Genomic DNA, 12858 nt, shown 5'->3' with positions numbered 1-12858 from the left:
GATATTGGGGCGCTGCAAGAAAGTTGACTCCCAACTGGATACTTAACCACAAATTTGTATTTTAATAAAAAAGGTCTTACCCCCCTTTAATTTCAGACTTACACTTCTTTGTAATCTCCATACACTTATGTGTGGAAAGTTACGTTTGTGTCAATAAGTCAGATTCAGTACAATTCTGAATTTGCATTTATTTTCCAAAAGCAGATTTTGTATCCAGGGTTCTGTGACACAAAGGTTAGCAATCAATTGTATGCTTAATTTTTACAGTTGATTATACACTAGTCATTGCAAGCAATTGTAAAAAAAGGGTTCTACAATGATTGCTAGGCTTCAGGATATCACCGAGACAGTCAGTATAACACTGCAAAACACTTGCTGCCAACACTAGACAGTATTTATGTATCACCACACAAGAGAAGTGTTGACACAACGCTAGATTATAATCAAACCGATTTGTTCGAACACTTTATGGTGTTAAACATCTATTTAGTGTAAGCCTAAATGAATGTGTTGTCACAGCACTTCTTTAATGTTGTCATACTGTAACAGGTTTGTGTTAAATTTGAACACCAGAGTGTCTGTGGTGTATTATACGTACCTTTTTGTAGGTTACATGCAAGCAAAACCCATACCCCTGTTATGATTTTTTAAATACATATTCTCATTGTTAAAACATGGTTCAGGTCTTGCAATTTTCATGTAATTGTAACACAAACAACTCCCCCCCCCAAAAAAAATAAATAAATACAAAATAAATAAAGAAAAAAGAATGAAATAACCAGAACCTCATGAACACATTAGTGTTCTCAGTCTGTCATGTTTATAATTAAGTCACAAATTTTCTACAGTAGTTGGTTTCCATTTGATTACATGCCACAATATGTTCGTGATGTTGGATTAAAGAATACACTGCTCAAAAGCAGAGTTAGAATTTCTGGGGGAATCACCATCGATGTTAAATTAGACAAATGTCATACGGCAAAAAACGCTTTGAAACGTTGACATGAGATATGATTGAACATGCTTTGTGTTGTTTGTACTTTACCACAAATCATGTGGTAGAAGCCGCAAGATAAATCAAATATTCTTCATACCTCTCTCTATAGAGAGTTCAATGACTGAAGAATTGTCTACCTCAATAGAATCAACTTGATTTTATGCAGAATTTTTAGAAAAACTAAGTGACAAATATTGATTACTAACCTACAAAAAGATTGTGTGATTTATTTCTCTCTGAAGCATCTCCACACTTTTCTAGCTACTAAAGTTATTCCAAATCCTCATTTTTGTTTTTCCTCTTTCATACAAATGGAGTGATTTAAAGTGTGTAAGGAAGAAAGGAGAAAAATAAGGGAGAAAAAGGAAGGGAGGAGATTAGAAAAGGGATGTCTGTGTCATTTAAATATATTGTTTGTTATAATCCAAAGGAGAAAAAATGGATATCAACTTTAGATCATCTCCCCCTCCTTGTGCTGTTATCGATAACCTCTTTTTCACTAGTCTTTTTGATAATCGCATGTTTTTTGCCACTGAGCAATATCGATAACCTTTCTCTTGTTGTCAATAACACCCATTAGTTTGTAGGGACATGACAGTGATTTTCCGCGCCGCGATTGCGGAAAACGTACGGAATTCACAGAAATGGCTTTTGAAAGTGGCTTTTCAAATGGAAGATCACAGAAATTACTCAAAAATCTCAACAAAATACGAATACCTACATGTACTTGCCACAAAACACATATTATCTTGACACCTCCCCTAACTAAAACCTATGAAAATTTTATTGGTCATTAATGTTTTAATTTTCTAAAGGAGATGGTAAAAATTCTTTCCTCTTCCTGAAGAAAAAAAAAGGATAAACTGAAATTTTATATAATTGTTAAATTCATATTTTTTCTCATTTCTGACAGGGGCTTATTTCCAGCAAGATACATTGAGATGTCATATGCACATGATGGTGAAGCTGTCACAAGGAAGCCACACCCACATGTAAGTTATGAATGAAGATTTAGGGGGAAGTCCCATATGATGTCATAAGGGAAATCCCCTCTTGATCCTATTCAGGGGCACTTATGAGTGATGAATGAATGAGTGTGTAGTTTGTGTACAATGTTTATATTCTATACTATGTCATGTGCCTTTTTTTGCTCCAGCTTTGTCAAATAATGATCGTAATTAGGATCATAATCATGTGGATAAAAACAATGATATGAAGGTTTCTTTTTGAATAATCAGGTTTTTATAAATGATAAGGCACTATATATCAAGAACATGCACTTTTAAGTCTGGGAATATTTTGAGCAGACTCAACCTTCCAAAAGTTGATTAATCAACTAAATAGAAAAAAATGAAGTATTACATCTGATCGGACTTTGTAAAACATGTGTTAATAACATCTTCTATGTCAAATTTTGCCTTAGTTTAACAAATTTCTGAGGTTTGAAGAGAATAAACTTAGGTAAAGTTACTTGTATTTTAAACAATTAAAAGCCAGAGTGTTTGGGTTTGTGTTTGATTTGTTATTTTTGTTGAAATTCTTGCCTAAGAAATTTGATTGAATGCAACGCTTATTTATTCGTGTTAATGTAGCATCACTGTTACTATCATGGAGAAGTAAGAGAAGCTAACGTGTCATCGGTCGCACTCAGTACTTGTAATGGAATCAGGTAAGCAACTTTATATTCAATTTATGCATGTATATCTAGGGGATATGTTTCACAAATCCATGTTATCAATGAAATATTAACAGCAACTGTTGGAAGCTACTTCAACCATTGCCATTTTACCATTCAAGAGCATATTTGTAATCGATGAACAAGTTGATATTGGTGAGAAGTTTCATGAAACGGAAACAATTCCTGATATTATCTCATTCAATATTAGATCACATTTTGTAATTGATTTATCCATTTGTTATTGGTGAAAGTTTTATGAAACAGAACCCATTCCTGGCAATTTCACGTTTTATATATTAAGTGACCAGATGCGTCATTTCACAGAGGAGCCAGCATGGGCATGAATAATTCATGTACAGTGTATTGCATTAACAGCACCTTTGCAATGGGAAGAGTGTCCGCTTCATCTATTTATTTAGGGTTACAACGCCATTTAAACACCATATTGAATGATATATACACCAATGTCCTTCTGCTATCAATGTCCTTATGATACCTGAAGGTTTATGTGCACCCCTCTTTACACAAGTAAAAAGGTAATAAAGAAATGTGTCCAAAGTTTTTTTTTTTTTTGACCCAAGAGGGATTATTAAAAAGACATGTTGGATGAGTCATGTGAGGTAGAAAAGGGGGGTAAATAAACTCTTTCATAGTTGGAACTGTGCATGAGCAGTAAGAAGTCTTTTGAGATAGAGGACTAATTCAAATGCACTGACTTTTGCATTTGATATTTTTTTGTTTGGATTTTTGTTTGGTCTTTTATTTCATATTCACACAAAAACCAGACCATTACAATATAATATAATGAATGCATTTATATACAATTTGATACAAATAAAATACATTTAATGAAATTACAGTGTCATTACAATGCCTTTCAATCGAGAAGAAAGAAAGGGTAAAAAATAAAAGAAAAATAGCAGTTGATAATGAAAGAGGAAAACTAAAATAAGGCAATGTGGCCCTGTAAAATAAGTTCCCTTATACATGTACGCAATACAAAGTATTATATTATAGATAATAATAAAAAAGATTAAAAATAAAGAAAACATAACAAGCTTTAAAGAAATATCAGTCAGAGGAACATCGAAAATAGAAGGGGGGATCTGGTAAAACTGCAATAAATGTGCGGTACATGCTTCTTGAATGATTTTTGGTTATTAAAAAGAATAAAATGATTTGGTAATGAATTCCAAATTTATTAGTAGATTACGTCATGGAGATTTTTCTTCATATGTAAATAAAACCTTCCAATGAAGAAAATTAGATCGATTTCTCGTATTGTATTTGTGAATATTGAGATTTGTAGAAGATAAAGTTGAAGTGTTTTACGAAAGGAGGTTATGAAAATACAAGTACCCTAGCACCTGTTGTGTGGTGCAGATATAAAGCAGAGATGTTCAAAAATTTAAGTTTAATGAAGAGAGGAGCAGAATGGGCAAGGTAATGGTTGTTTGTGCAAATTAGTAAAGCTCTTTTCTGTAATTTAAATGAGGTATTTATTTTCAGCTTAGCACAATTAACCCAAACACTTACACAGAATGATAGATATGGTTATACAAGTGTATTATATAATGACAATAAAGCATAATTAGATAGTATTTGAGCTTAAATAAGATACCAATACATCTGGATACTTTAACAAGAACATAGTGTAGTATCCCATTTCAGATTATTCATGTATTCCTCGTAAAATATTCCTTTTGTCACATGAAGATTAATAGTGTTCATGATCATTGATATTTGACAGTTGTGGAAACAATAGTAAAACTTGCCAACTAACGATTTCCAAACTTGATCACTGATGCACCGTTTTAGTCACCTCGTCTATACGCCCCTTTCTTCCTTAGAATTTGAATGTTTTGCCAGGAAAGCTTACGCAACATATCCGCTGTTTCCAATCAATCCCTAATCAAGATCAATGTTACATTTTCCTTTTGTTTAAGCTACTGTATAATGAACCAATCAGGATTGCTGTTTCATATTTGCAATCCATCACAAAAAGCAAATCTGTGTATTACAGCCTGAGGATTATTGTATTTTCAGATTAGTTTTATAAAGACCCCAAAAAAGGGAAAAATCAAGGTATTGAATTTATCCCAAATTTCTGGAGAAAAGGGATTGTGCACACTTTAACATGAGTCACAAGGAGGCCAGTAAGGGAAAAGCAGTGAGTGCAATGTACCTGGCAGTATTAAAGAAAAAAAAGGTGATTTAAAGAAATCGAAGGAAGCAGAGAAAACTTATGACTCAACGAGCGCTGCATTATTCATAGGAGGGTTGTGAAAATGTTACCTCAGCATTTCAAAACTCTATATTATTTTGGAGAATACTTTTATTGGGATTCCTCACCGAATTCATCCACATTTTAAATTCATAAAAATGTCTGCTTTGAGCGTGTTTTTGTTTTTTTTGTTTCTTACAAAAATTGCAAAAGAAATAGTGAGTGGATGATGTAATCAGTCTCTTCATTTGCATACCGATCAGGATGTGCATATAACTGTTTTGTGTAATTAAGCAAAACTTTAATATGTCATAACTTTCTTATTTTATATCCGATTTTGAAGAAATTTTCAGTGTTATGCTTGTTGGATTTTCCTCTCTTTACATGAATCAACTTTTTGTTGGGGTGGACTTGTCCTGTAACTCTTTGTGAAAGACAAGGCTATGATGGGATAAGATGTAGATTTCTCTTTGATTCCACAACCATTGGATGTTGATTCATTTAAGGCCGTGTTTATGCTTCCACTTTAAAGGCCAGAATCAGCGTTTCCAAACAAGATTAATCCAAAACACGGTTGCGTTCATGCTTACTTTCATTTAAACGCTGATCGTAAACTCACAAAAAGGTATGTTTGTAAACGTCGTTTGACCAGAATCAGGCTTTCTGGGGAAGTGTAAAAAGAACCACGATCGTAAACGTGTTTAAATGACGTCATTTGGTACATGCTTCCGGTGAGATGAAAATCCGCGGGCAAATACAGTCGCATTGCTCCATGTTATCTCTACGTAATAACAACACTCGGAAAAAAGGCGTGCCCAATTTGACCTCGCTTTCCTGCTCAATGGAAATTACGATGCTAAGCCAGCTGGTGATCGTAATTTCGCCTCTTAAAAGTTAAGCATAAACAGCACTCCCAGAACCACGTTTACAATCTGCATTTTGAATCGACGTTTGAAAACACTGATTCTGTCCTCGCAATGGAAGCATAAACACACCCTAAGTCATGTCTGGCTTAGATTGACTTTAAGTCACATTTAACTCTTTTTGTAAAATACCCCTGGGAGTTAACGACATATAGACAGGGCAATGATAGGGGATAGATTTTCTTTTTATTTTACACCCGGAGGGCTTTGATACATGTCTGTCATGTCCGGCTTTAAGAGCTTAAAGATAGATGGTAGCCATTGCAAATTACCAAGTCTAATGAAGGGTGTAGGAGTTCTCCAGTAGTTTTAAAACCATCGACTGGATAAGTGTGGTACGTCAAGTACAGACTTTGAACTCATTAATGTTTCATGAAGAGGGTGCAATGAAAAAAAAAGGAAAGACAAAGATCCCACAGGTGCAAAGATATACAGAGATAAATATGCAGATAGAAACGTAAAGAGACTCTAGAAATACTTGAGGAAGGCCTATGGTTGAAAATTTGTATAAAACTTTTGTCTACATAATTTTTTGTTATTGATTAAATTCTTATTCTACATACCAAATCAGAGCTTGCATCTCCCAAGATGTATACATAGAGAGAAATAGGTGAATGGATGGATGGATATATAGATAGACAGACAGACAGATAGATAGATAGATTGATTTTTGGTGGTTTGTAAATAAAGTATTTTTTCTCTTCCATCTTTGTTTTTCCTCTCGAAAACAGTGGAGTGTTCACGGCAGATGGTGATAGTTATTATATCGAACCACTACTCGAGGCGGACGAAGAACACCTCGTCTACAGACCGCAGGATAGGCGTGACAAGAAAACATGGGGTAAGCACTCTAGAAACTTAAACTTGAAGAGAGATGATGTTTGTCCAGCCCCCCCCCTCATGTGAATGATTGGATGCTATTGCCCCTTTCACACCTAAAATAATTATTCAGGGCTTTGTTCAAGGTAGTTTGAGTGTTCATCTAGCCATCAAATATTTACCTTAAATTGGCAGTTTATATATTAAAATCATTGCATTTGTACGGTATATTACTCATGACTCTCAGATATGACACTGCCAGCGCACTTAGCAATTATCCCGGCTTTAGGATATAATAGTACGTGTTGCCATAAGGGATCACTATTATTCTGTACAGCCATTAGAGTGTGAACAGTCTTTCAAATGTGGAGGTGATATGATAGCTGAGTGGGATAGAGCCGCCCGATCCCAACATGAGCTGGTTCGAGTCCAGCTCATGCTAAGAAACACCTATCAAAACCCGGGCCCGGTTGCGTAAAAGTTAGCGTTATAGTAACCATGCCGTCCAATGGTAACTTCCTTGATATCCTTGATTCTGATTGGCTGTTTTGAATTGTTACCATGGTAGTTACCGTTGGATGGCAAAGATACTATAATGGTATCTTTGATGCATCGGGGCACTGATGCTATAGTGTTCTGTGTAAGCGTGCCTCACTGCTGTATTCAGTGCAGGTGGGTGTTTCATAAAGCTGTTCGTAAAGTTACGAACGACTTAACGCACGACTGGAACATGGTCTTAGGTCATGTAACTCAATTACATAGGGATATCACATAGCACAAGATAAGATCACCAGTCGTGCGTAAAGTCATTCGTATCTTACGAACAGCTTTATGAAACACCCCCCTGGTGTGAATGCAGTTGGGAAACAGTGTCCATCGGAAAGGACGCTAATTTTGGTCTTGTGAATAGTATAGTCACAACCTAGATGCTCCTTAAAACTAAACTTCATGAAAGAGCAGGATGTTGGAACACCCAGTGTTGTGCACCCGCTGGTCCCTGGTACTATAATACTCCAAGAATCTTCAGAATTGAAGAAGAGAGGAAAAAAAGGTCATGACATCTCTGACTTTCAAGTTGTCACAATTTTGAGTGCGAATGATATCATGACATCACGATTTAAAACTCCTGACAGTCATCTTGATGAACTTTAACCAACCCAAAACAGCGAGGATTATTAACATGCAGTAATCACGAGAGGATATCAGTCCTGACGTCAAAAGGCTGCGGGTTGCAGCACCGTGAAGTTATCTTCGGACATTGTGTGGGCTACCCTTTTTTTTTTCTTCAAGAGCATGGATTGCTGCTATAAAAGGAAAGGTTAAGAGATGGAAGGATATATGATATGTGAGGAATAACCAAAAATGGAAATGTCAGTCAAGTCGTAAGAGATATTTCTATTTAGCCAAATATTGAGAGAGGATTGTATAACATACGGTGCAGATATGCGTATCCCCCTAAAAACCACCGAAAAATCTCTAGATACAAAGAAAATAAGATTTCCCACTTTGTGAGAGGATATAAATATTTTTCCTTTTTATGTTATGAACCATTCTTTTTCCTCTGTAAGAATAGTAAAACACTTTATGATTAGAAAAAGTATCATATTATGAAATTAGATACTGCAGTTAAAGGTAGAGAAGAACAGCATGATTCAAAGGAAATTTGCAATATTAACACTCAAGTCAATTAATAGCAAATTTCCTATTGATTTTTTAAAAGCAATATGTGGCTAATTACTCATAAATTAAAATGTGTGACTCAATAATCCGTTCATTACATTGAAATTTTGATGTAGCAAGAAAATATGATGCATTTTAATTTTTTTTACATAATTTGCCTTCCAGGATGAATAAGATAATAAATATGATAGCTTTATTTCTGAAGCAATCTATATGAATTTGTCCCTTTTTAATAAAAAAAATAATTTCATAGAACTGAGAAGGAACAGTATAGAAATTTAATAACTTACAAGAGAAAAACAAATCAACAACTCAAATCAGTTATTAAAGTATGTAATTCAAAGAGAGAGACAGAGTATGAATTGATGAGTCATTTGATGATTATAAATGGGACAGAAATGCATCTGATATTTTAGCTGGATTGGAAAGGAGGGATAAATGAGGGAGAGATATGGATTACGAGATAAAACTGTCTGCCCCACTTTCAAACAAAGACCATAAACAAAGCAGTAAGACAATGATCATCTCTCGAAAGCTTTTAAAATTTTGTCGAGCGAGCGACGGATATAACAATTGTAAGTGCTCCAAGACGTGGCTGCGCAGGCATACTGGATTTAGGAACGGATTTTCCAAATGATGTCTAATAATTTCCTATATCCAGCATGGAGGCAGGGAGCCGTCAGTTCAAATCTTTTCTCTTGTCATTCATAATACTCCTGCTACGTCAAGATAAGTCACTTGAGTCTGAATCCCATTCCTCAAGTTGATCCTGGGAAATGTTGGATTAACTCAGACCCTAATTACGACTGTCGCGCAACGTTTCGGACTCAAAACAAATTATGATTTTTATTCAGTTAAAGATGCATGAGCATGAATCAGAAATTATTTATGATTATGGAATGGGTAAACTACGAATACAGTGATTTTAACTAACACTACACCAGTCTGTATTACAAGAGGAATAAACAAAGTATTTTACACTAGTATTAGATTAATGGAAGTTATTTTACATCAATTGGTTCTACTTTTTTTCTAATAAACTTTTTGGTGTTAAACATCATGGTGCACATGTATTGTTAACCCCCCAGGATGAGCTTAAATATAAACAGTGCTTGATGTTAAACTCCATGGTGTACTGGTAACCCCTCGGTGAGCTCCTTCCATATCGACACTGTTTGACGTTAAACTCCATGGTGTATTATTTACACCTCAGTGAAGTCCTGTCATATTGACATTGTTTGGTATTAAACTCCATAGTGTATTATTAACACCTTTAGGGTGAGGTTCTCTCATATTGACACTGGATGATGTTAAATTGTATGGCATATTGTTAACAACTCAGGATGAGCTGCTCTCATATTGACATTGTTTGATATTAAGCTCCTTGGTGTATTATTAACACCTCAGGGTGAGGTTCTCTCATATTGACACTGTTTGGTGTTAAATTGTATCCATATTGTAAACACCTTAGGGTGAGGTCCTCTCATATTGATTCTGGTTTGGTGTTAAATTGTATGGTGTATTGTGAACACCTCCGGGTGACGTTTTCATAGTGACACTGTATGGTGTTAAATTGTTAGGTGTATTGTCAACATCTGAGGGTGAGGTCCTCTGACACTAACTGGTGTGTTTCACACCACAGTTCTTACAGAGCAGAGAAGGCTGGGCATACATTTCAAATTGTATGCAAATTATGAAAAAGCTCGTGGTATTACTTTCAAAAGATTATCAAGAAAAATCAGAACCTTAATATGGACTCCGGAGGGCAGGCTTCGGGGGAACGGATCTGACATGACTGTCCATTAATGTGTCATGTTATCTTCATCGTCCTGTCGTCTCTGAAGGGCATCTATGCTAGTGATGATAATAATCCATGGTGCCTGGATGATCTGGTTTGGATGTTAAGAGGGAAGTTGAGGGAAAGGGGAAGGATGCATTCATTCATCGGAAAAGAATTAATCACTGGTTCCCCTCTTTTCCTTCAGATCGGTAAAATGGCAGAGCAATTTGCAGGTACTGATCGTGAAAAAGCCTGGGGCAAGCTTTCTAGCATTGATTTATGTTCCATATGTTCATCTCGAATTAATTTTGATGAGGTTAAAATCATGTTTTTTTTTAAGAATGTCAATTTATATCATTATGGAATTCAGACTGAAGTAGGATATATTATCCAAAAAAAAGAGAAAGGATCTTAGCGCTTTTTACAGTTTAAAAATTGCAGTATTTGTTTTTCAGCAAACTGGATGTAGATGGCACAGTAGTATTAAGTAATAATATAATGCAGGTTATGCACTGAATTGTATGTTAATTATAAATAATTGTAAACTATGAAGAATTGAAAAATTTGAAGAATATGCCGAGTAAGAAAGATATATTTTACAGGTTTTGTTATTGTAACTGTCAAAATGTGTTTGTGTGACAAAAGGAAGTGTTCGATATTACGTTTGAGGAGTTTTTTTGCTGAAAATTTTTGGAGGTTTTTGTATCACACTTGCTTTGTGATATGGTATGATATCTTTTTCCTAAACCCATATACATGTATTTGGGAAGAGTTTATTCATACTTTTATATGAAATGAAGCATCGTCTGAATGATAAAGAAAAATGAATTGATACAACAACCCTTCCACACCCAAACACACATGCAATTCAATGAAGAGGATACACAAAGGCCTTGTAAGATGTTAGAATCACAAGATTGGAACAACATCTCGATTATGTCATCTGTCTCTATTTCCTCTCCATCCTATGGATGGTTGATGGAGTGATTGTGCAATCGACTTTTATCTGGTTTACTTGCGACTTTTCCTTCAAAATTCCAACTTAACATGATCCCTGAGATGTCTCTCGCCTCCGGGTCCTCTAAAAAGGGGGGAAGGGATTCTGCAGAGAGAGTAATCAGGTGGCTTTCGAAGATGCTGCGAAATCAAAACAGAATTTGACTAGATTATTCCAAGATTGTATGAAACCGTAGACGTGTATTTCCCCAAAGGTACATCCGCCGTTCTGGAAGCTTGCCTGAAGGGAAAGCAACTTCAGAAAAATTAGGTTAGAGCTTCCGAGATGGTTGAGGGCGACATAATAACCGATGCTTACATAAAGCCTTGTTTTTTACCGAGGCCGAGAGCCAACTGGTTTAAGATCATGGAAAGTGTTGCGGAATTTAAGATCGGAAATTCTGACATGATTGCGTTGCCTTTTGGGATGTTTGGTACTGAAATAACAGTGATTCTTTCGATGTATTAAAATGCCCTTACTCTGAGTAGATGACAACTCCTCTTTGTACAGTGCCTATTTCAGAATCTCAGGAGATTGACTCAATGATTTGCTGATGACATTTAACGATCTTGACCTGAAAACGACCCTTTTCAAACACCTCTACTGGTTAGATGAAATTGAATTGCATGTATCTGTAGTAAAGATAATATAAAATGAAAGGTAGCGCTTTCGTGAAACAAGGAAATTGATCATAATGGAGCCAGGCAAAGGAATAGAAATATTGAAAATAAAATCAGACCAAATTCTAGAACAATAAAATCGTTTATAGAGAGACTACATTGTAGTGCACAAGAGAATGGTGAATATAGATTTGAAAATGTGGTGGAATATTTTTTAAATGGTGAATTTTGAATTAGAAATAAGGGGGAAATTGTTCATGACAACTTCTACATTGATTTGTGGAAGGCTTTTATAAAGCAGCACCTTTTTTCATATTGTTCAAAATCCTTGTATGATGTAATTTACCACCAGAATGCCCAAAGCATCAATTCATTGCATGGAAGTAAGCTCAGCTGGTGATTCCGCATTTTAAAATTTCTAAAAATATTGCTGCTGGATGGAGATGAAGCAATTATGCACCATAAATCATTTCCTTGGGGTGTTTTGTTGTATTTAATGCAGATTGCATTTATAGTAAAGATTTACGGTTAAAAAGCATTGTTGCAGTAGGAGCAACATGAAAACCATAATTTCTTGGTTGCTACATTGTTCATGTACAGCAATAAAATATGCCTGATAGAAACTGAAACAAGTAATACCTTATAACTTATTGTTTTCATTTTTGAAATTTTTCATATTGGTTTCATTATTTCAAAGAAGAAATGTATGTTCTGATTTGGTTCTTAGATTAATTTAAAATTGTTACAAAATGAAGTTTTAGCTAATCATTGAAAAATATAAAGTCATTCTCTTATGAAATCAGTGATGTATTTTGTTTTAGAAATTCTGAAATGTACCTCTTTCCTAAATCATTTTTTTTTATTTGATAATCTTCATCCTATTGTTTCTTTTTTTTTTTTTGAAAACTCACGTTGTTACTCTTCAGACTTCTTGAGAGTTCTAGATAAAAACCAATTAAAATCTGAAACAATTTACATTATGGAATATTAAAATAGACATTGTAGCCAAACTTAGCAAGGGGTGGGGGCAATTGCCCCTTCCAGAATTTTTGGAGACTGTCAGTTTTTTTACTGAAAATTTCTACAAAATTCTCCAAATGTGTGCAAGAAATCCTTCAATTTCACTTCAGAAATGCAAAA

At 34.9% G+C, this 12858-nt stretch overlaps 1 protein-coding gene across 2 annotated transcripts in view; it reads left to right on the top strand.

Annotated features, from left to right (window-relative positions):
* LOC121424693 (disintegrin and metalloproteinase domain-containing protein 12-like) overlaps nucleotides 1–12858 on the top strand; it is a 109450-nt gene that overhangs the window by 53507 nt on the left and 43085 nt on the right. For both annotated transcript variants that reach the window (XM_041620438.1, XM_041620439.1), the window contains exons 4-6: nucleotides 1911–1989; nucleotides 2590–2666; nucleotides 6554–6663. In XM_041620438.1, coding sequence (XP_041476372.1) covers nucleotides 1911–1989; nucleotides 2590–2666; nucleotides 6554–6663 — 266 coding nt within the window. The remainder of the gene's footprint in view (nucleotides 1–1910; nucleotides 1990–2589; nucleotides 2667–6553; nucleotides 6664–12858) is intronic.

Source organism: Lytechinus variegatus, chromosome 12 (assembly GCF_018143015.1).
Source record: "Lytechinus variegatus isolate NC3 chromosome 12, Lvar_3.0, whole genome shotgun sequence".
NCBI lineage: Eukaryota > Metazoa > Echinodermata > Echinoidea > Temnopleuroida > Toxopneustidae > Lytechinus > Lytechinus variegatus.
The sequence above is the reverse complement of the archived record's forward strand: the minus strand, read 5'-3'. Positions and strand labels throughout refer to the sequence as shown.